Below are 21,258 nucleotides of genomic sequence, written 5' to 3' on the forward strand. Positions count from 1 at the left end.
AAAAAAAGGGTTAAAACAGAATAAAAAAGGGTTTATTTTCTTTTGAAATGAAATAAACATTTTCCCCCCTGGAAAAAGTGAAAATGAAAAAGTAACATGCTTCAAAAGATACACTTTAAGAGAGAGAGAGAGAGATTGAAAAAAAGACAAAGATGGAAAGGATTATAATAATGCAGTCACATTATAGATAGTGAGTACAACAAACAGTACTTCAGGCTCTTTCAATATGCACCAGAATAGAATGCCACTATTAATACAATATTTTACTAAAATCTGCATTCAGCCAGTAATCCAAGCACTATTTTAATAAGAATTAAAAAAAAAACAATTGCAAGAGATTTGTTACATTTTAAAACCTTAAGTTTTATATTACAGGGGGTTTATGAAATGGATACATTGCGTTATCCTACTGAGATCTGATCTACGGTATACAGGATTCCCACTCCTGACTTTCGCATTTTATAGTGATTGAATAAACATTTTTGTAGTTATTTCACCACTTAAATGTCCATGATTTTCCCCCCATGCCTGGAAATCACACTTTTAAAACGCCTAGATATTTCCAGGTTTTCAATGGACATGGGAACCCTGGGTTTAGTGATGTTAGCACAATATTGCAGTATGAAATGAAACCTATTCACTTTTCTTCATTAGACATTACAAATGATTCATTTTTGATAATGATAAACATTTTAAAAAGATTAAAGCCTTAAAGCCGCGTAGTACATTCTGTTCTGTGCACATGCACACCTCTGAATAAAGAGGGGAAAACGGTATGTTAGAAAAAAAAGCTAACATCCTGGTCTAAAACTTGACATTTTTAATCACTGATGAATATGTATGTACCAGGTCCAGCATACTGTGATTAGCCTAAAAAACCCCTTAAATATCTGCAAGTGAAGCTGGATTCTGAAAAGCATATCTCCCATTCACAAGGAAATACACTGATAAAATACACTGACAGTGAGAAGTAAAAAAATAGTCTATTATGGGATTATGGGAAATGTAGTTAACTCAGCTGACTAAAAATACATGTCAAAATAATCGTCAGTTATTTCTATATATATAATATTTCCATAAGCAATATATATCAGTGATAAACAAAAGATATGACCTTGAGAATACTATATCTATATTGAATATATAAATTCTGAAATACTGCTAAAACAAGAATGCAATACAAAAGTAATTTCCTTACTAAACTAAGGTGACAAAAAAGTTTGGACTTCATTCACAAAACTAATGTCAAGTAACGACTTAAAGAACAAGTCTTCACAGATCAAAGGAAAGGTTTAAGCCTTGGGTATGATTAGGTTGTCTGTTTGCTAAGGTTTACGCACACTACACTCCAATTCCCATAATCCAACAACAGTAAAAGAAGCAAAGAGAAAATACAGTATTTCCATGTTTTTCATTGCGGTGGTTAGCATTCTGACAAACATTTATTCTTGTCCATTTAAAAGGACTCCACTTTTGCATATCATGCTCTAAACAATTAGTTTGAGTCTGAGTTTTATGGCATGAAAGTGAAAGAGAAGACAAAAATAAATGAATATACAAATCAAAACATTTATTTTTGCCTTCTCTTTGATATGGTCATATGATGCTGTTATATGATTTCTTGATTGATGCACACAGGTATATATGGGTGTGTTTGTAAGATTCATTTTAGTTTGATGAAGAGCATGTAGCTCAAAACGTCATGTTTGCTTTTTCTTTGGTGAGCTCATTACATTTATTTGGGAGCAACAGTGTGCTGACTTTGTTGCGAGTTTTTATGGATATACACTGGCGGCCAAAAGTTTGGAATAATGTACAGATTTTGCTGTTTAGGAAAGAAATTGGTACTTTAATTCACCAAAGTGGCATTCAACTGATCACAATGTATAGTCAGGACATTACTGATGTAAAAAACAGCACCATCACTATTTGAAAAAAAAAAAAAAAATAGTGAAAAAAAAAAAAGTATTTTTTGATCAAATCTAGACAGGCCTCATTTCCAGCAGCAATCACTCCAACAACTTATCCTTGAGTATTCATGCTAAATTGCAAATTTGGTACTAGAAAACTGACAACTGGCTCTAACAAGGACAGAAAGAGATGTGGAAGGCCAGATGTACAACTTAACAAGAGGATAAGTACATCAGAGTCTCTAGTTTGAGAAATAGACACCTCACATGTCCTCAGCTGACAGCTTCATTGAATTCTACCCGCTCAACACCAGTTTCATGTACAACAGTAAAGAGAAGACTCAGTGGTGCAGGCCTTATGGGAAGAATTGCAAAGGAAAAGCCACTTTTGAAACAGAAAAACAAAAAGAAAAAGGTTAGAGTGGGCAAAGAAACACAGACATTGGACAACAGATAATTGGAAAAGAGTGTTATGGATCTTAACCCCATTGAGCTTTTGTAGACTGTAAGGTGTGTGGGAAGTGCCCGACAAGACAGCCACATCTATGGCAAGTGCTACAGGAAGCATGGGGTGAAATGTCACCTGATGTCATCTGGACAAACTGACAACTAGAATGCCAAGGATCTACAAAGCTGTCATTGCTGCACGTGGAGGATTTTTTGATGAACTCTTTGTAGTTTAAGTTTGTTAATGTTTTTTTTTTTTTTTTTTTAAATTGTAATAGTAATTTTTCACGTTATTAATGTCCTGACTATACATTGTGATCAGTTGAATGCCACTTTGGTGAATAAATGTATCAATTTCTTTCCATAAGAGCAAAATCTGTACATTATTCCAAACGTTTGGCCGCCAGTGTAAATTTTTGATTGTGCACCTTGATTCAAAACTTTGTTTGGATGTGCATGCTTTCTTCGATCTATGAAAGTGAAAGAGAGCCTTTGGGCTTTTGTTGCCCCATCTTTAAACTGCCCACCTTGATCATCACCATGTCCAAAATACACTCCCAAGCCCTACCGCAGCTGGTCAACTCCCGCTCCCACCCTCCTCCCTCACACGGCTAGATCTTATCATCTTTCTTCTCTTCTTCCTCAGAGGGGTAAGAGTGCCATGTTAGTCGTTCTTCGTAGAATGAAATGACCACCTGCGGACACTTTACATTGGCCTCTTTGGCTGGAACGAGATCTGCCTCATCAGAGTTTTTCCTGTAGACCAAAGGGAGAAGGGAGTACAATAAAGTAAAGTAATAACATAATATAATGTAATGAATAAGACCAACCTATCACATTTGGTAAGACATTAACATTAATGCAATTGACAAACGCTTTTATCTAGATGCACAATATATCGGCAGCTGATATATTATTGGCCGAAAACTGGTCAAATCAAAATAGTAATTCACACAGATAGTGGAATTATCGCTGATGTTTTTGCAAATAATGGTTTATTTGCTTGCGGCAGAGAATCTTTAACTGCTTGTGGCTTCTCTCCCTTTACACACGGTCTCAAGTATCAGTGCGTGTGCGCACAAATCTTATGACAGAACGGTTAAGCCAAGCTAGCTTTCATTTATATTTTTACATTTACGTTTATTCATTAAGCAGATGGTTTTATACAAAGCGACATACAAATGAGTAATACAGCAAAACCGATTCATGCTAAGGAGACAGTAATATTAGAAGTGCTGCGATACAAAGTTTTAAATTGCAAAGTACAAGTAGAGAAGAAGGTGAGAGACAGTGGTAGAAGAAAGATGACATTAGTGCATTAGTAGGATTGGGTCAAGTGCTCACGGAAAAGATGTGTCTTTAGATGTATCTTGAAAGTAGCTAGAGAATCAGCTACTCGGGTGGAGTTGGAAGGCCATTCCACCAGGGAGGAACGGTGGAAGTGAATTTTGTGCCTCTATGAGATGGCACCATGAGGCGCCGCTCACCTGCATCTGGAGGGCACATAGAGTTGATGTAGTGAGTCTATATAGAGGGGTGCAGAGCCAGTGGCTGTTCTATATGCGAGCATCAAGGTTTGATGCAAGCAGCCATTGGCAGCCAGTGCAGTTCAATGAAGAGAAGTGTGAACGTAATAAGCCTAAACACAGCAATGATTGCCCTCAAGTAACTTACATACGTTTTTTGTCATGTTTTCAATTATTACTTCATGAAACATTCATGGAATTTGGAAAATACCATATCGTTAGGAGTGCACAATATAATATTGGCCGATAACCCGGGAAGATCAAAATATTATTAAGCTGATAGTGAAATTATCGCTGATATTTTCGCCGATAACTTGTTACGGCTTAGTTGTTTGCGGATTATCTCTGACTGCTTGCAGCTTCTCTCCTTCAGGCAGGGACTCGGGCAGTTTCAAGCGGCAGTGACAATGTTGCAATCAAAGCTCATGTCGCTCTATGAGGATTATTTCAACATCTCTGCACCTTTTTACGTTGTTTTGTGGCTCGGAATCATCTGCTGTAAGTAACGATATGCCATTTCCCATATTTTGCTTATGTTTCATGAAATAAACGGAAAAAAACCCCCGATAAAGACATACATGTATGTTACTTAAGTGGCAATCATTTTGGCTCATTAGGCTACTTCATATAACAAACAGAATATGGAAAAAGGCATATTGTTACTTACAGCAGAGGATCCCAATTAAACAGAGCCCAAACAGCGTAATGGTGCACAGATCTTGAAATAATCCTCACAGAGCGACGTGAGATGGTTTAAAAAACTAGTTTGTGAGTGAAACCAATGTGCTTGTATTTTGTATGTATAATGTTTTACCTATTCTTATTATGATCACATTATCACAGGTAAGGGCTGTAACAAACAGCTGAGAATAAGACTGAATATGAGCATGTGCCCAGTGCGCACACCCAACACGCACAAACCACGGCTGCGCACATGGTCTTGTTGCTGGCATGAATATTACACCATAAATAAAGAGATTTGTGTTTTTATTATGTGTTTTGATGTTAATGTTCTTTATGTAGTGTTAATTTATCATTTTATTTTGGTTTAATACATTATAACATCTGTTTGAAGTTTTTTTTATTCTCTCTCTGTTAAAGATTCTTTAGGATTATTGTTACAGCTGGGTATTGATACAGATTCCCCGATTCGATATCGATTCATATGGGTATATTTTAGTTATAATGTCCCTTTTGCTTACATATAAAATAAATGATTTCCAAGCTAATGCTGTTATACAGGGGACCTCCTAACTAGGTAAATTACAAAATTTAATTTTACTAAATATATCGTCACATTTTAGCTTAATAAAAATGAATAAATCCATGAATTATATTGCATATATTATTTTTTGTTACATGTTTTTCGTTTCATTGCATAATTTGTAACGTTTACTGGTATTTTCATTGATTTGTTGAACATGTGCCAAAAACTTTATTGTCTCTGGCATTTCTGTAAAAAGTGTCTGTAAATGAGCTCATATTAAGGAGAGTGACTCAAATGGCTTTACCTAATCCGAGCTCTGCATGATTAGAATTAAATGTTTATTTTTGGTTGTTTTTGATTAAGACACATTATTCAATGACAAACGGGTTGCAAGGATCTCGCCTTTGGACACGCATTATACAGAACAACTTTTACTCTCAACACGCAGTGAAAGGATCTCGCCGTTGAATGCTTCACCACTATACTACACAATCACTGATGAGTGAAATCTAAACATTTACCAGCCAGTTGCAAAATATATACGTTTTAGTCACATAATGCAAGATTTGGTTGCAAATGAGAGTGATTTCCTCTCATTGTAATAGAGGGTTGCGCACAGTGCAAAAGATCGATCTTGGGATTTAAGACTCGATATTGAGATTGTTCAAATGAGGATCGCGATGCATCGGGAAATCAATATTTTTACCCACCCCTAATTAGCGTAAACATATAAATGGGCACCATACAATTCATGCAAGTGTAATGTCATTTATTTCTCATTAAAATCAGCATACATCTGTAATATAGACACACTGTTAGTTCACATTTCATCACCCACTAGCAGCAGTTAAGGGATGGTCAGATTCCAAGCTTTTTTTAGTGATTAGTTTTCAATTAATTAGAAAGAGGTTCAAGTTTAAAGGGTTAAGGCAAAATGTAAAATGATTGTTTGTTGATATCGACCACAACGAACTGTGAATTAACGGTTAAATGTATCGGCCCGGAAATTCAATATCTGTGCATCTTTTTTCCAAAGTGACTTATAAATTGTTATTTTCTCTCAATATGTGCATTCTCCGTGCTGAGTGACTCCAGCCAGGTCTCCTAAGCAACCAAATTAGCCCGGTTGCTAGGGAGGGTAGAGTCACATGGGGCAACCTCCTCATGGTCGCTATAATGTGGTTTGTTCTCGGTGGGATGCGTGGTGAGTTGAGCGCGGATGCCCCGGTGGATGGCGTGAAGCCTCCACACGAGCTATGTCTCCGTGGCAACGCGCTCAATAAGCCATGTGATAAGATGTGCGGGTTGATGGTCTCGGACGCGGAGGCAACTGGGATTCATCCTCCACCACCCGGATTGAGGCGAATCACAACGCGACCATGAGGACTTAAAAGCGCACTGGGAATCGGGCATTCCAAATTGAGTAAAAAAATAATAAATATGTGCATTCTCAGGGAATCAAACCTTTGACCTCGGCATCGCTAGTGTCATGCTCTACCATTTAAGTTACAGGAAATTTAAGCATCAGACATTATGAAACTGGCTTTGTTCACACTGCACACAATTCCAATTAGCTTTTTCGAATCCAGCCTTCACGACTGACTGTCCGCACATAGCTTTTAGAGACGTTTTGGTAGTTTCAGAGTCTGGACTGACCACCCACCCATCTTGAATACTAAGTATTACATACCACTTCATTAGAAACATGAGCTCGCCGCTGGAATCTGTTGCTCCAATGATGCGTTCTGGTTCTAACCCCCGTGCAAAACCCCTTGGCTTGTCTTGCTGTAAAATATTAAGAAAGGATGCAAGATTTTTATTACTTACAGACCGCAATCTCTAAAGATTTTGAAAATATCAACTTTTATTGTTCCCGCTCAAGTGTGTCAAAGGTGAACTATAGATTTCTCACATTTCTTATAATTTTGATGAGCTTTAAACTAAGGATCAGAGGGGGGGCAAAATCGGGACACAACCAGGACGGGACTCTAACCCGGGTCCCAATAGCCCCCACCCCACAGCACCTTTAACCTTAACCGCACACTGTGATTCTAAATCATGCTTTACAAATCAAAGGGAATGATCTCAAGTCTAACCTCATCTTTCCTCTTCTTGGACCGACTGTCTTCTCCACCATCAGTGTCAGACTCCCCTTTCCTCTTTCCGCTAGATTCTTTCTTGTCATCATTTGTCTTATGAGTCTGCAGATATTCAGCGATGAGATCAGGGCAGTCCAGGTTGTCCTCTGGCTCCCATGTGTTGTCTTCACTGAGGAAAAGCGCATACATTCACAATCACATAACTAAACATTAGGGCTGGGCAATAGGACGATGTAATCGGATATCGACGATGTCTTACAAAGATCCCGATGCCAAATGCGAACACATGATGATAATATTAGGAAATGGCAAAACCATGGATCTGAAAAGTCGGCAAATATATTAAACAGTGGCCAGGGTGTGAAACTAGCACCCGCCACCTGCAAAATACGACGAGGCTGAATCCAGTTCACAAGCTCCTCATCCAAATGTATTTCATGCGTGGGTAATTTTTCTCATCTAACCGCAACAGGCAGACGACCTGTAAGACGTCTCGGAGTGACACATGAAAAGAAATGCTGTTAGTCACAAAGACATGTGCTTGAAGAAACACACTTTATTATATTTTTAAGGACAACAGAAAAGCCATCAATGCTCGTGTCTGATTCAGTGTTTGTTCAGAGGCGTGCAGCACGAGCCTGTCTCGTGGAACAAGCGCATGTAAAGAGTTTTCACTCTTTTTTCTGTTTCATTCATCTGAAAACTGTTTACAACAATAATGTCGTCTATGAGAATGCTGAAAATTATCTCCGATCATATCGGGAGGTGCTGTGAGTTTAATGTGCTTTATTTCCTCACGGTTGGCATGCATTGCAGATTCCCATGTAAAGCAAATAGAGCTGCTGGAGACGGTAAATGTTTGGATTTGGGGAGGTGGTTAAGATTTTTTGATCACTTCGCTATTTGATTTATATTTCAATTATAAATATTTTTTACATATCGCCCAGCCCTACTTCACATGATTGGCATTTTCTTCTCTGGAGGGGACTGCACCAAAATATTTTTTACATTATTTTCTATTTATATATTATGTATATATATTTTCAGCAAAAATAACTATTTGAAATATATGCTGCTACTTATTAACTCTTTAATACTTACTTTGAGAAGCCCTTCCATTTAAGCAGAAACTCCACTCTGCCCTTCACCACCCTTCTGTCTAGAACCTTCTCCACCACATATTCTTCCTCCTCTTCCTCTACAACCTCTTCCACCTTTTTCTTGTTCTGCTTCTTTCCTGTGGTGGCCGCCAGCTTGACGTCTGTGGGGGGAGAGTAAGAGGGCAGGAAAAAGGAAGAGGGCTCAGTTTCACCAAGAGAAAAAAAAAACAAAAAAATAACATCCTTCAGTATTTAAACAGGTTATAATGTAAGCACACTGAAACAAATTCTATAGGGCCGGGGGATAATAAACAAACAGTGATACCACTTTAGCAGAGAGCCATGTGTGAAAAGGAAAAGTAATTTTTTAGGGGTTTATTTGAAAGAGCGAAGGTAGGCCAAAGTCTGTCTGCCAACAGATGACAAATTTCCACGCGTATTTTTGCTGTAAATAGCAGTGTGTGAAAATTTGACCACAAAACCACTGTGCTAAATGATGGTGTTTGCTTTTGAAACCTGTTCAATCAAACCTTCAGAATCGTTAAGAAGAAAGTTAAATGTGACTGCATCAAGTTCTTGTCCAACACTTAAATGGTTACATCCTGTCTACACCGGGCATGTCCATTGACACGATGGCTTGAGGCTGTCTACACTGGACGTGTCATAGTGAACAATCTAAATTGTTTATTTGTCTCGTTGGTGGGAGTAGCGGCAGCGCAAAATGAAACGGGACATCTGTTTACGGTCGACACCGCTTGTGTCTGGTGTAAACAGGTTGTTAGGCAAATTTTTCCAAAAATAAAAGTTCTACCATCATCTTGTTCCAAACCCATTTGATTTCCATTTTTCTGAGGAGCACAAAAGAAGTTAGACAGAATGTTAGCCACAGTCACCATTTACTTTCACAGTATGGAAAGTGAATTGTGACTAGGGCTGGATAAAAATATTGATTTGCTGATGCATCGCAATCTTCGTTTGAACAATATCTATTCTTAAATCCCAAGATCGATCTTTCAATCTAGGTGATTCACCCTTTATAATTCAAGTAAATCACTCACATGTGCAGCCAAATCTCACGAAATGAGACTAAAAACATTAGCCGCTGGCAAGTAAATGTTTCGATTTCTCTCACCAGTGATTGAGTAGTATAATGAAGTTATTAGCACCATTGTCCTTTCACTGCATGTTGAGAGTACAAGTTTTGTTTAACTCATTCTGTGTGTCAAAAGATGAGATTCATGGATCCATATGTCATTGAATAATGTCTCTTAAAACCCTTTCTGTTTTTTACATTAAGTTGCTGAATAAAAACAACAACAAAACAAAAAACATTTAATTCTAATCACACATGGTTGCGCAAAAGAAATTACGCACGTCTCCTCTCGTTATATGCGCTTACTGATGCCGCTAGTCTAAAAGAGAACGATTAAGCACGTGTTCTGCATATCAATGTAAATATCTGTAAAAAGTACAAAGTAAACAATAAAATTGCAACATATATGCAACATAATATGCAATTTCAAGACAATTGATAGAATAGACTCAATTTGAAAAAATTTCAAATGCTAAAATGTGACCAATTTGATTAAAAACTAATGATTAAATATAATTTCTAAAATTCATATTTTTGATTCGTACCTAGGAGGGTTGCCAAGAAGTTTCCTTTGTAATTAAGAGCATTAAGGCCCACTCACACCAAACTCTTTTTTCGGTGCGACTGTTCTTTACGAATGAGCTTTTGAACGGTAACAATGGATTCCTATGGCGCTATTCACAATAGGTCCGACAAATCGTCCTCCGACAATCTGAAGGTTTTCTTTTTTTTCGGAGAGTGGTCCGATTTCTTTTTCTTCGGACTGCGATGAAAACTGACTGACCAATGAGAAAAGAGCTTTTTGTGCATGCACAAAAAGTAAACGAGTGTAAATGCCAACATCATATACGTCGAAAGGACTGATGCCTGTCAACCAAAACATGAGCTCATTGATGTCATTAAATGAGTCTGCTTTTTTCATTCCATCAGTTACTCCTGGTCGGAGGCTTCTGTAAATATTTAGTTAATACGTAGGGTTACGTCCTACCTAAGTTTGATGGTGCAACGGTCAAATATTTAGTAGAGCGAAATTGTGACTTAGTGCCCATTTACGCCACAACTAGGCTAAGCTGTAGCGTACGTATAGCTGGTGCAAGCGGCCCCTGATGTTTATTTAGCTAATTATTTTATTTGAATTTATTCTTTATTTAAATGGTCAGCCATTGACTGATACTAAACATACAGTACTGATTTTTATTTTATTTTTATTTATTCTTTATTTAAATGGTCAGCATTTGACTGATACTAAACAGTACTGATGTTTATTTAGCTATTTGTTTTATTTTTATTTATTCTTTATTTAAATGGTCAGCAATTGACATACTAACAGTACTGATGTTTTTTAAGCTATTTATTGTATTTTTATTTATTCTTTATTTTCTCAGTGTTCATTTCTAGAATTTGTTGACAATGTATAATAATAATGTCAAATATTCTTTGGTAAAAATATGTTTAAGAAAGCAGCCTTCTGAGTACCTTTGCATAGAAATACAGGTGAACAATCCACATAGAAAATGTCCGTTTTCATTCCAGCTCAAACATTTGCTATATCGGCCACCATATCGGTAATATGTGAATTTTCCATCTCTAAAATCGGTATCAGTCTCAAAAATCCCATATCGGTCGGGCTTTAAACACAATTCACAATCTTATTTTATCAAACTACACAATGATGACTCTAAGACTTTATAGATATTAGTTTCATTTTCTGTTATGCATGATTTTCTGTAAAGCGGCTTTGAAACAATGCGCTATACAAATAAAAATGACATAACTTGATTTATCCAGAGTCGCTGCAGCTGCTCAAACCAGGGTGCTGGTGGTGCTAATCAACTGGCAAACACCAGCATTGACATGCAGCATGTATTTTTATATACTTAAAAATAAATAGTTGCAGTTCATGAACCCTAAATCCGGTCTGTTTTTGAAAGTCTGCTTATGGTGTTTTGTCTAAAGTTAAGTCATTTTTATTTGTATAGCGCTTTTCACAACACACATCGTTTCAAAGCAGCTATACAGTAAATAATGCTTTTTTTAAACACTAAGATTAATGACTAATGTCTTTGAAGTCCATCCTGGATTAACTGCAAAAGTTCACATAGATGCATAGTCTTTTGTTAGTTGGCTGGTGAAAGCTTTTGTTGGCAATTGAATGATGTCTATGTATTCCATTTCAAGAGTGTTATTTCCATTTCAAGAATGTAATAAAGTCCTGGGTATACTTCCATTTTGACGTGAGCGCTCAGTGTCTGCATACAGTCGAACGCGAGCCTGCCAAAGTACACTCCAGATGACTGAGCATGCACATTCACAGCAGTTTGGGGCATGCTTTGAGACACCGTACTTTCTCTTCAGAAGTTTAAACCCATAAAGGTGTCTTTATATTTCTTCAGACTCGAGTTATACAAATGCAGACATCTCCAGACCTCCTAACACGTGCTCTTAACTTGCACATCTAGTGTTGTTGTTGATTTTACCTTCATCTCCTGATGTTTAGCACCAATTACATCTTCGTGCCTTTTCGTGACAGCAATGGCTCAAATTGCCACCTTGTGGACCCACTAATTAGTGCAAATAACTCCAGACGCATGTACATTCTGCGCGTTCAAAGACACGCATTTAGAAAAATCGGGCTGCGTGCGTTTAGTGCTCACGCACTCTGCTAATGACGAAATTTGTGTCATGCGTCCTGTACGCATACTCTGCCGAAGCATACTTTGGGCTTTAATGAACTTTATTTAATATGTATATCAATGTCCCTGTATATTCTCATGGCATTAAAATAGCAGCGAGTTTCAGCAAGTTCGTTTGCACTAAACTCATTGTAAAATATCCCATAAAAAGTAAAATCAAAATCAAAATCAAATCACTTTATTGAAGTTTTGTGACCTGCAACGTTTTAGACAAATGAATTGCTGAACCACAATGCTATAATAATCTAAATAAAGAAAAGAGAGTGAGCAGTGTTTTCTTTTATATTTTAATATATGCATCATATTTTATACTATACCTGATTTTCTCAATGTACATTATTTCATGTGTTTTTATATGACAGTACCTTGTGTTATATCATCTCGGCATTATGAAAAGAGAAGTTGAGTTCAGGAGTCTGGAATATAGACCTACTTGTAGCAAAAGACATGTGCAAATAAATATGAAACCATGCTCTTTACTCATCTCACTCGCATAGAAAACACAGATTATATACTCCTCAAAATGCATCAACATCATAGAAAGAACATAATGAAACGGTTATGCCAAAATAGGTAACTAACAGCGTTCAGTATATTATTCTCTAACAGCTGGGGTTCGGGACAGGAGACTGGTATAACCACAGCACCGCAATAGCGCTGCCTACTGTACAGGAGTGAAATAGTTTTTATTTTCATTTTTTTACGGACTCTGTAAATAGACCTTCCGTTAGACGTTCGTCTCGCAAAATTATCACGGATTTGGTGTGTAAGCTGAGAGGTAAATTTTTTGTATGCAAGCAAAATGGACATTGTAACTACATTAAATACACCCATATGAATGGATATTGAATCGAAATCGAAAGCTTGTGAATTGGAATCAAATCGGGAAACCTGTATCAATATCCAGCCCTAATTGTGATTGAAGTTTATATTCTGCTTAACATCTATTGTGTTCCACAGAAAAAAGTCTTTGGAACGACATGACGGTAAGTGGTGACAAATTTCATTTTTGCATGAACTTTTAACTTTTTTAGCACATACTGATAACATTCAATCAGCTTCTGTAGTAAAAACAAAATTGTATCCAACAAATACTATTATACAACAGCGGAACACAAGCTGTTTAAACAATAGGCCTAATTCCTAAAGAGTCAAAATGATCACATTCCAAGCTAGGCAGATACCGGTCTGGACTAGAACCATCGCAACCCGTCAAAACAAAACTATAAGCTCTCTAGATTTGTGATTGACTAATTAATCGCGAGATATTTGCTATTTTGAGATTACAGACATCTGATGATAAACATGCACCGCTAGTTCCAATATCTACCCAAAACCTGCCAAATTTAGTTTTTAGGCAACAATATATTTAGGTTTTGGTTGATGAACATTTCTTCATCCTGTGTTGATGTAATGAAAGGAGCGCGCATCCCGTCAACAGCATCAAAACACCGGGTATGACGGATGACAGAAATTCTCAATTCATCAACGCATTGCAGTTGCATTTTGATGTAGCCAGGGAGCGCAGAGTTGTCAAAACCTTTATCTCCGGTGTAATTGGGTTGTTTCTGTTTGTGGGAGAGGTAACTGTGTCTTTAAGTTACAATAATGAAAATACCCTCGCGATTCAGGCAATACCTTTTTTAAAGGTCAATGTCAACATTATAATATTTTATTATTAAAATACATAACTCGTTTGTGATTCAGCCAATACCTTTTTGAACGGTCAATGTCATAATATCTAATATATTGTTTTTAATGGGGATTGACAACAGCAGCCATGCTTAGGATTGTTGTGAGTCACTCTTAGGGATTTAGATGTCCTCAGGGGGACTTCTAAGCTGTCGTGGGTTTGGGAGCTACTTTTAGCATTAAAATGTTCATGAATTACTCTTAGATTAATATTTTACAAGTCCTAAAATTAGGAGTTACACGGCCCTAATTTTTTAAGAGTTACTCCTAAATTTCCACGTTAGGAGCTATTTTTAGCCTCAAGATTTTTTTGTGAATACGGGCCCTGGTCTACAACAACAAAGTATGATGTTGCCTACTACTGATCACATCAGTTTAACACAAATAGACAAACTGCAAATTCTGTATTCAAAATTCTGTTTTTAGCATCAGATTGCAACCAAATCACAGACCTTACATAATCAACAGCAGAACCACTTCTAACACATGCTGACAGACAACTGACCACATGGCAGATGAAACAGAAATAGATGAAATAGAAAATTGTTATCCAACAAACTGTAACTCAGTAGCCACAATTTCAAGGCCTAGTAATAAGATAGCAATATGTTAGGGTGATCTGAACGTTTGCAAAAGGAAAATCCTCCACCACACACATTACAAAGAGAGTACAGAAGAGGAGCGAAGGAGAAAGTTGTGAGACACCTTCGGTGACGCTGGGAGCATCACTAGCTGTGTCTGTAGGTTGGCTCATGCTCGTCATTGGGGCTCTGCGGAACCTTCCGGTTCCTTGTCAACGTCAACAGTGCTGAACAGAGTAAAGGTGTGGATTAGAGGGGAGGAGGGGTTCATGAATCAGGTAATATCAGGGAAAAGAATAACACAAAGAAGGAAATACAATGGCAGAGGTAATATTAGACTATACAGCACCGAGAATAAACATTTGGTGGCTCAAACAAATACAGAATTGTATGGTGCAAGGCTCCCTTTTATTTGCTCACAACAGCCATGCAGATTAATGACAGATAAGCCTATTTAAAATATAATGCATTAAACTGTCAGAAGATCACAGTATAAATTTGGCATTTTGGTATTATTGAATTGGAGATTATTTCTCCACTATGGTCTACTGTCGTTAAAATAACCATGTCTGCAACTCTGCATGTAGCATGCAAAAGTGTATAAATGAAGCGTGTTCTGTAAAAGAGAAAAGTATTCGTGGATACGGCGCTGAAAGATCAGTGCTATCTGCGCCTGAGTGCTTGCGCTGTACACAGCTCCGTTGTTTTGTTGTGCTGATCACGTGAAGTATAGAAACGGTGAGATGGGGCAGCAAATGTCCAGATGGAACCAAGCCGAGGTCTGGACCTGGACCGCGGTTCGCTAATTGGTGACCACTGGTCTAAAATAACCACAACCAACTTGAAATATTTAGCTGTCTGTCATTATTCCTAAAGACAAAAGTTATGACAAAGAGTTACATGTTCTCAAAGACAGTGGAAAAACATATCTAAAAATACACAAAAAATATCCGTACATAAATTGAAGTTTTAAATGTTAACTGAAAATAAATAAATAATTGGCTTGATGTTCTTGATTAAGGCTACGTTTACATTAATCTAGATACATTTGAAAATGGCATTTTCGCTTTCGAAACGCTCTCCGTCCACACTGCCGTTTTCAATCGTTTTTCAAAAGTTGTTCATCCACACTGAAACGTATGAAAACTCTTAAATTCCCTTATTATATGCGAAAACTCGTCCAGGTTCATTACAAGTTAAACTTAATCAGCAGCATTTGTGGCATAATGTTTATTACTGCAAAAATAATTTTTTTTCCCTCGTTTATTTTACATAAAGCAAAAATCACTGTTACAGACAATGGAAGTTAATGGGGCCAGTCCAAAAAAATTGTTCGTGTGATATTACTTAGTTTCCCTATCCGTGTACAGTTATACCCAATATTAAAACTGTCATGACAACATAACACAGGTAAACCCTGTAATTTTGTAAATGCCCTAATGCAAGTAAATCCCTAAATTGACACTAAAATAATGTTACGATGTTTAATAATTAAGTCTTTTAGCTATACGTTTGAAACAATGTGTATTTTAAGGTTTATAGACTGGCCCCATTCACTTCCATTGTAAGTGTCTCACTGTAACCGCGAGAGGAGTCCAAATTATTTTTGTGGTAATCAACATTACGCCACAGATGCTTTATATTGACTTTAACTTGTTTTGAACCTTGAACATTGCTTTAAAGTACCAAAACCAAAGAGCCAATATCAACTTTACGCAAACAAACATGTGAAATCGATATTAATACAGACGCCTCATCTTATTTAATCGCTGAATTGAAGCACGTGATATGAAAAGGGCCGGAGCGCACGCGCAGATGCTTAGCTAGAATGTTCGATACTTTTCTGCAGCCGTGGTTTACTGCCGAAAATAACTAAATAAAAAAAATACTAAAACATAAAAACAACGAAGACGACGAAACGTAATGTTTTACGATGCATCTTAGCTCAGCAATGCAACTGTAAAGTACATCTGAAAAAGTAAGGAAAACACAAGTGTCCGTTACTTAACGACACGTGCGCGCCTCGAGCGCATGAGGAAGGCGTTTCTGCCTCGCACGAAGTTCATAGGCTGGATTAACCCAAGCCAGCATAATCTTTGGTATAAAAGGTACCAAAACATAAAAGTGACAAAGACAAAATGCCTTGGATGCTTTCGCGGAAGTAACGCACGTTTATGCATATTAAATGGACATTTAGGCTAAAACTGACCCTGATACACAAGACACCGACTAGCCTTCGTGGCTAATGTTACAGAAGCATGGTCGCTCACTTCTCCATGTTGACCTGGTTCAGAGCTGAAAACTACCACAAACTGCAAGAATATCCGACAAAGATTTCAAGAGCACGAAGTTGCCTAAAACACTCCAAGCATTTGCCTGTTAGATTGAAATGTATGATCATAACAATCGCCTGTAGCAAATCAAAAGAGCACATTCCTTAATGCAAACACACTCAATCATATAGTTATTTTCACAGTCCGCGCGCAGCGCCACTTACCTGTGAAATAACGAGTCAGGGACGGGATAACACCAGTTTAGGTGGAAAATGATGCTAAGCTAAATCAGCTATAACTGTCGCTTAACGCTTGTGCTCTGTAAACGAAACTAAACTTTAAAAAAAAAAAAAAAAAAAAAAAAAAAAGAGTTTACTAATATTTTACCGCCCCGAGTTTCCTTGGATGGTCAGACAAAAGGTAAGCTGTGCAAGTGCCCCAGCAGCAACCCGCCAATTCCGACCGAACGTGCCCGGGTACGTACATGTGTAGTGCATCGTGGGAGTTGTAGTTTTGCAGTGCTGTTCACCTATGGGAGGGTGGTCGAAGGGTCATAGAGAGCTTACTTTGATCAGAACTAAAACATCTTGTTTTAAGATTTTACCTGTAAATCCGGTATTGGATATATCTTTACACAGATAAGATTAGAAAGTGATTTTCTCACACTAAAATCATGTTAAAATGTATAATGTTTACGGCTTGTGGATACACTATGTGTATTTTAATGTTTATGGACTGGCCCCATTCACTTCCCCATTTGCTTTAACCCTAAAAAGGTTTTACAAACATTAGAAGAGGCAGGGGTGAGGAATGATTGTGTCCGTCAAATTTCTGTGAAAAATATTGAAAAGGGGGTTCCTGCAAAAACTGAGGACATGTGATTTAGTAGCTTTATAAACTCTGCATCAGCTCACAATCTTTATCTAAATGTTACATGGCAGCCTTGTTTTTTTGGGGGGGGGGATGGGGGGGGGGCAGCTGACCTTGGAGCAAATGTTCCTATCTTTCCAATGTTATTTTCATGATTTCTACAAGCTGTAACATTTCAAATAAAAGCAACATTTTTAAGAAAAACATGAAAATTGGGTCCTAATCTATTGGACAATAGCAATAAATAAATTGTCTTTTTATGGCCCTTTTTAGGGTTACAGTACGTGGGTAATACTTACAATTAGAGGTCGACCGATAGTGGATTTTGCCGATACCGATAACTAAGGGTATGAAAAGGCTAATAACTGATTAATCAGCTGATAGTTTTTAAAATCGATTTATAGAAAGTTACAAAATGTTCTTTTCTTTACTATTACGGCAGAGACACAGAGGCTACAATAGTTTTAAATAAATAAAACCCAATATGCAGTTTGTTGTGCAACCAAAATAGCAATAATAACCAGAAAAAAGAAGTTTTGGAGAATAACACAGGACTAGTATGAACAAGCCTGAAATACACTAACTCATTTCGGGACACTTATTTTGAAATTACAGACACTTGGCTTTGTTACAATGCTTTATATTTAAGTGTGGCACATTTTCAAAAAGTCAAAATGTTCTATTCATGCCCTCACTTCAATTTAGAACACTTGATTTATCTAATCAAAATAACCAAATTTGCACTGAAGTGAGGATAAAAATATGGATGAATAGAGCTGTTCTGCCATGATGTCAATTTGAATCCGGAAGTCTAATTCGCCATGGGTTCCCTCTGGATTTTCCTATGGGTTTTTATTAACAGGTTTTTGAACTTATGAGAAAAATAAGGTCTGTGGTAATCATTACTTACGATATGTGGACGTTTTGTTCTACAACATATGTTACACACAGTCTTACCTGAATTTTGAAGCTGCTGTGTGATTAAAAAAAAAAAAAAAAAAGAAGTATGTTATTCAATACGGCTTCAAAAGACATGTTTGAGGTATGACTGGATGTAATTTAAACGCAGAAATGTGAAGCTTATAATTTTATAAAAGCACTTACATTAATTCTTCTGTTAAAAATTGTATATTATTTGAGCTGCAAAGCTGTTTAAATTGTAATTTTTATAGTCATTTTAGGGTTACATCGTCATGGCAACAAAGTTGTACAATTGGCTATAGCTTTACACAGTAAAGGTTAGTAAGTGATTTTATCACACTAAAATGATGTTAACACACACATTGTTTATGTCTTGTGGCTGTACTTTTTCTTTTTTTTTAAAACAGTGAGTATTGTGATGTTTACGGATTGGCCACATTCAAGTAAGTGCCTCACTGTAACCCAGATTTTTGCTTTTTTTTAAAGAAATTGGAGGGACGATTTTAAATTAATTTTGTGGTAATCAATATCATGCCACAAAAGCTTCCGATTGAGCTAACCTGTGTTGAACCTGGAATATTTCTTTAAATACTCTCAGAGAATTGAGTCCCAGACTGTTTCGCAATGGTGCACTTTGCCCAACTGAACAAGAGCATGTTGACCTTGCAAGCACAGAGAATCGGAAACAGCCTCTGTTTTGTCTCATTTTGCCCTGTTGCAGTTCTGCCATAGCAAAGGGGCTCATCTCTCTGGAGGCTGATTGGTCCATTTGCATCCGTGCAACTAGTACACCAAAAATAGTGTGGCAGAAGATGCAGTGTCTGTGTGTGCACATGTCGAGTTAATGTAGAGGAAAAAGACCTGCTCAGAAATGAGTGGAGAACAAAGGAGAAGCATTAACAAAATTCATCATCTGTCTGAGTGTCATGATTGAGTTAATTACCCCATTACTCAAACAAACCAGCCACACCATCCACAAACTGAGGGTGATATTTGTATTGTCATATGCAGAGACTGCAATGGTGGGGATTTGAAATTACGAGTCTCTGCTTGTGTCCTTTCTCTTCAAAAACTTTTATAAACAGATGCAAAATGAGGACAATAACAAACACAGAATCAGAGATGCCCTCAGCTTTCCAAAGTGCTGGCCCTCCATGTTAACAATGCAACATTCTGTTAATTAGAAAACAGAATACATTAATGATAAACAGTGTACCTTGTTTTTCATGTATGATAGCTAATGCCCCATTTGAAACAGGACCAAGATGTTATTAGAATACTAAAAGGTTCATACAAAATCGGATCTTTACGTTGTTAAAGTTCCTATAAAAACTTATTTTTATTAATTTGTGGGATATTTCAATGATGCTGTATTTTCTGATGTACTGATAGATCTGATAGGTTTCATACAGTGGCCCCAAAATGTATATGAATGCTTGTTGAATTTCAATGCATTAGTGAGACAAGTGGCATCTGCAAACAAAAGCTAGAGCTTTTCTCAAACCTAACTTTACTTTTTTGTAATGACTTTTTACCAACTGGTCCCAAGGTAATTTTTAGTGGATGTATGACGTCAGTTCTTCTCAAGTTTGTAGAGTAACCACAGGTATAATTCAACACTACGCATATGTTGCACAAAGTTTGACAACCAGAAAGTGTCCAGTATACATACAGTATATATAAATCTAACTAATGTTTTTTTTAATTAAATGTTTTGCTTAAAAACGTGCTTGTGCTTTCTTTAAATAAATGTCACTTGAAAATTTGACATTTTCTTATGTAACGCTATGACATTTCTAAGTGTGTGGCTTAAAGGGAAAGTTTACCCAAAAATAAACTTTGAAGGTCCAAAAAGCATATGAAGGCAGTATAAAAGTCATCCAATAGACTCCAGTGGTTTAATCCATACCTTCATAAGTCATATGATAAGTGTGGGTGAGAAACAGTCAGATCACACAACAGATCATCATCATGTCATTTTTTACTATAAATTCTCCTCCCTGCCCAGTAGGTGGCGATATGCGCAAAGAATGGAAATCACACACACACACACACACACACACACACACACACACACACACACACACACAAAGAAGATCATGTTAACCAATGCAGTTAACTAATGTTAATGAATACAACCTTGTTAGAGTGTTATTAATAATATTTGTTTCGGTTATGGTTTGAGAAAAGCACAACTTAAATGAAGTGAGACAGATACTGAATCTGGGTATGCACACAGTTCCCAGTAATATATATCACATTGGGTTTTATAGAGTCACTGACATAACTGCGTTATGTCATGACTTTCCATTCTAGGTGATTTGTACCATAGAGTTTTATTTTCAACTAATTCAACTAATTCATTGAACTGATTCAAAAGAATGATTCACTGACAAACTGGACATCACAAGGGGTTGCAAGCAGATTTAACTCTACATGAGCAATATCTTGCTGATGAAATTTTAGAGCAGAGAAAAACTAGAGAATTATAAACACTATAGAAATTTCTATGACATTTCCATGACTTTTGAGATTTTATTAATTGCATTATTGACTTTTCCAGACCTGGAAAACACAATTTTAAAATTCCCTTATATTTTTAGATTCTGTAGTGTACAACGGGGCTAAAGGCACACCTTAAGGAAAATGTGCTTTTTTTCTGGACAAAAAGTGTAGTAAAAAAAAAAAATATTTGAATATTGTTGGAGCAACATCATTTGTGTGAGAAGAAATAATAACGAAAGGTTGGTTTGATTAAAATTCTTTTTTTTTTTTTTTTTAAGGTGGTGAGGGAGCCTTTTAGCCCATACTTGAGGTAAAAGTCCAAAAGGTATATATAGTGATAT

The 21,258-nt window shown here is 36.8% G+C and overlaps 1 protein-coding gene across 1 annotated transcript; it reads right to left on the bottom strand.

The window, feature by feature from the left end:
* Nucleotides 1–10: 10 nt before the first annotated feature.
* On the bottom strand, nucleotides 11–17,090 carry LOC127451424 (chromobox protein homolog 1-like). Its single transcript, XM_051716139.1, has 6 exons — nucleotides 16,846–17,090; nucleotides 14,473–14,575; nucleotides 8,291–8,450; nucleotides 7,187–7,358; nucleotides 6,781–6,875; nucleotides 11–3,113 (listed from the first exon to the last, which is right to left on the bottom strand). The coding sequence occupies exons 2-6, from the start codon at nucleotides 14,528–14,530 to the stop codon at nucleotides 2,969–2,971; spliced, it is 630 nt and encodes a 209-aa protein (XP_051572099.1). The 5' UTR covers nucleotides 14,531–14,575; nucleotides 16,846–17,090; the 3' UTR covers nucleotides 11–2,968.
* Nucleotides 17,091–21,258: the final 4,168 nt, after the last annotated feature.

This window comes from Myxocyprinus asiaticus, chromosome 14 (genome assembly GCF_019703515.2).
Source record: "Myxocyprinus asiaticus isolate MX2 ecotype Aquarium Trade chromosome 14, UBuf_Myxa_2, whole genome shotgun sequence".
NCBI lineage: Eukaryota > Metazoa > Chordata > Actinopteri > Cypriniformes > Catostomidae > Myxocyprinus > Myxocyprinus asiaticus.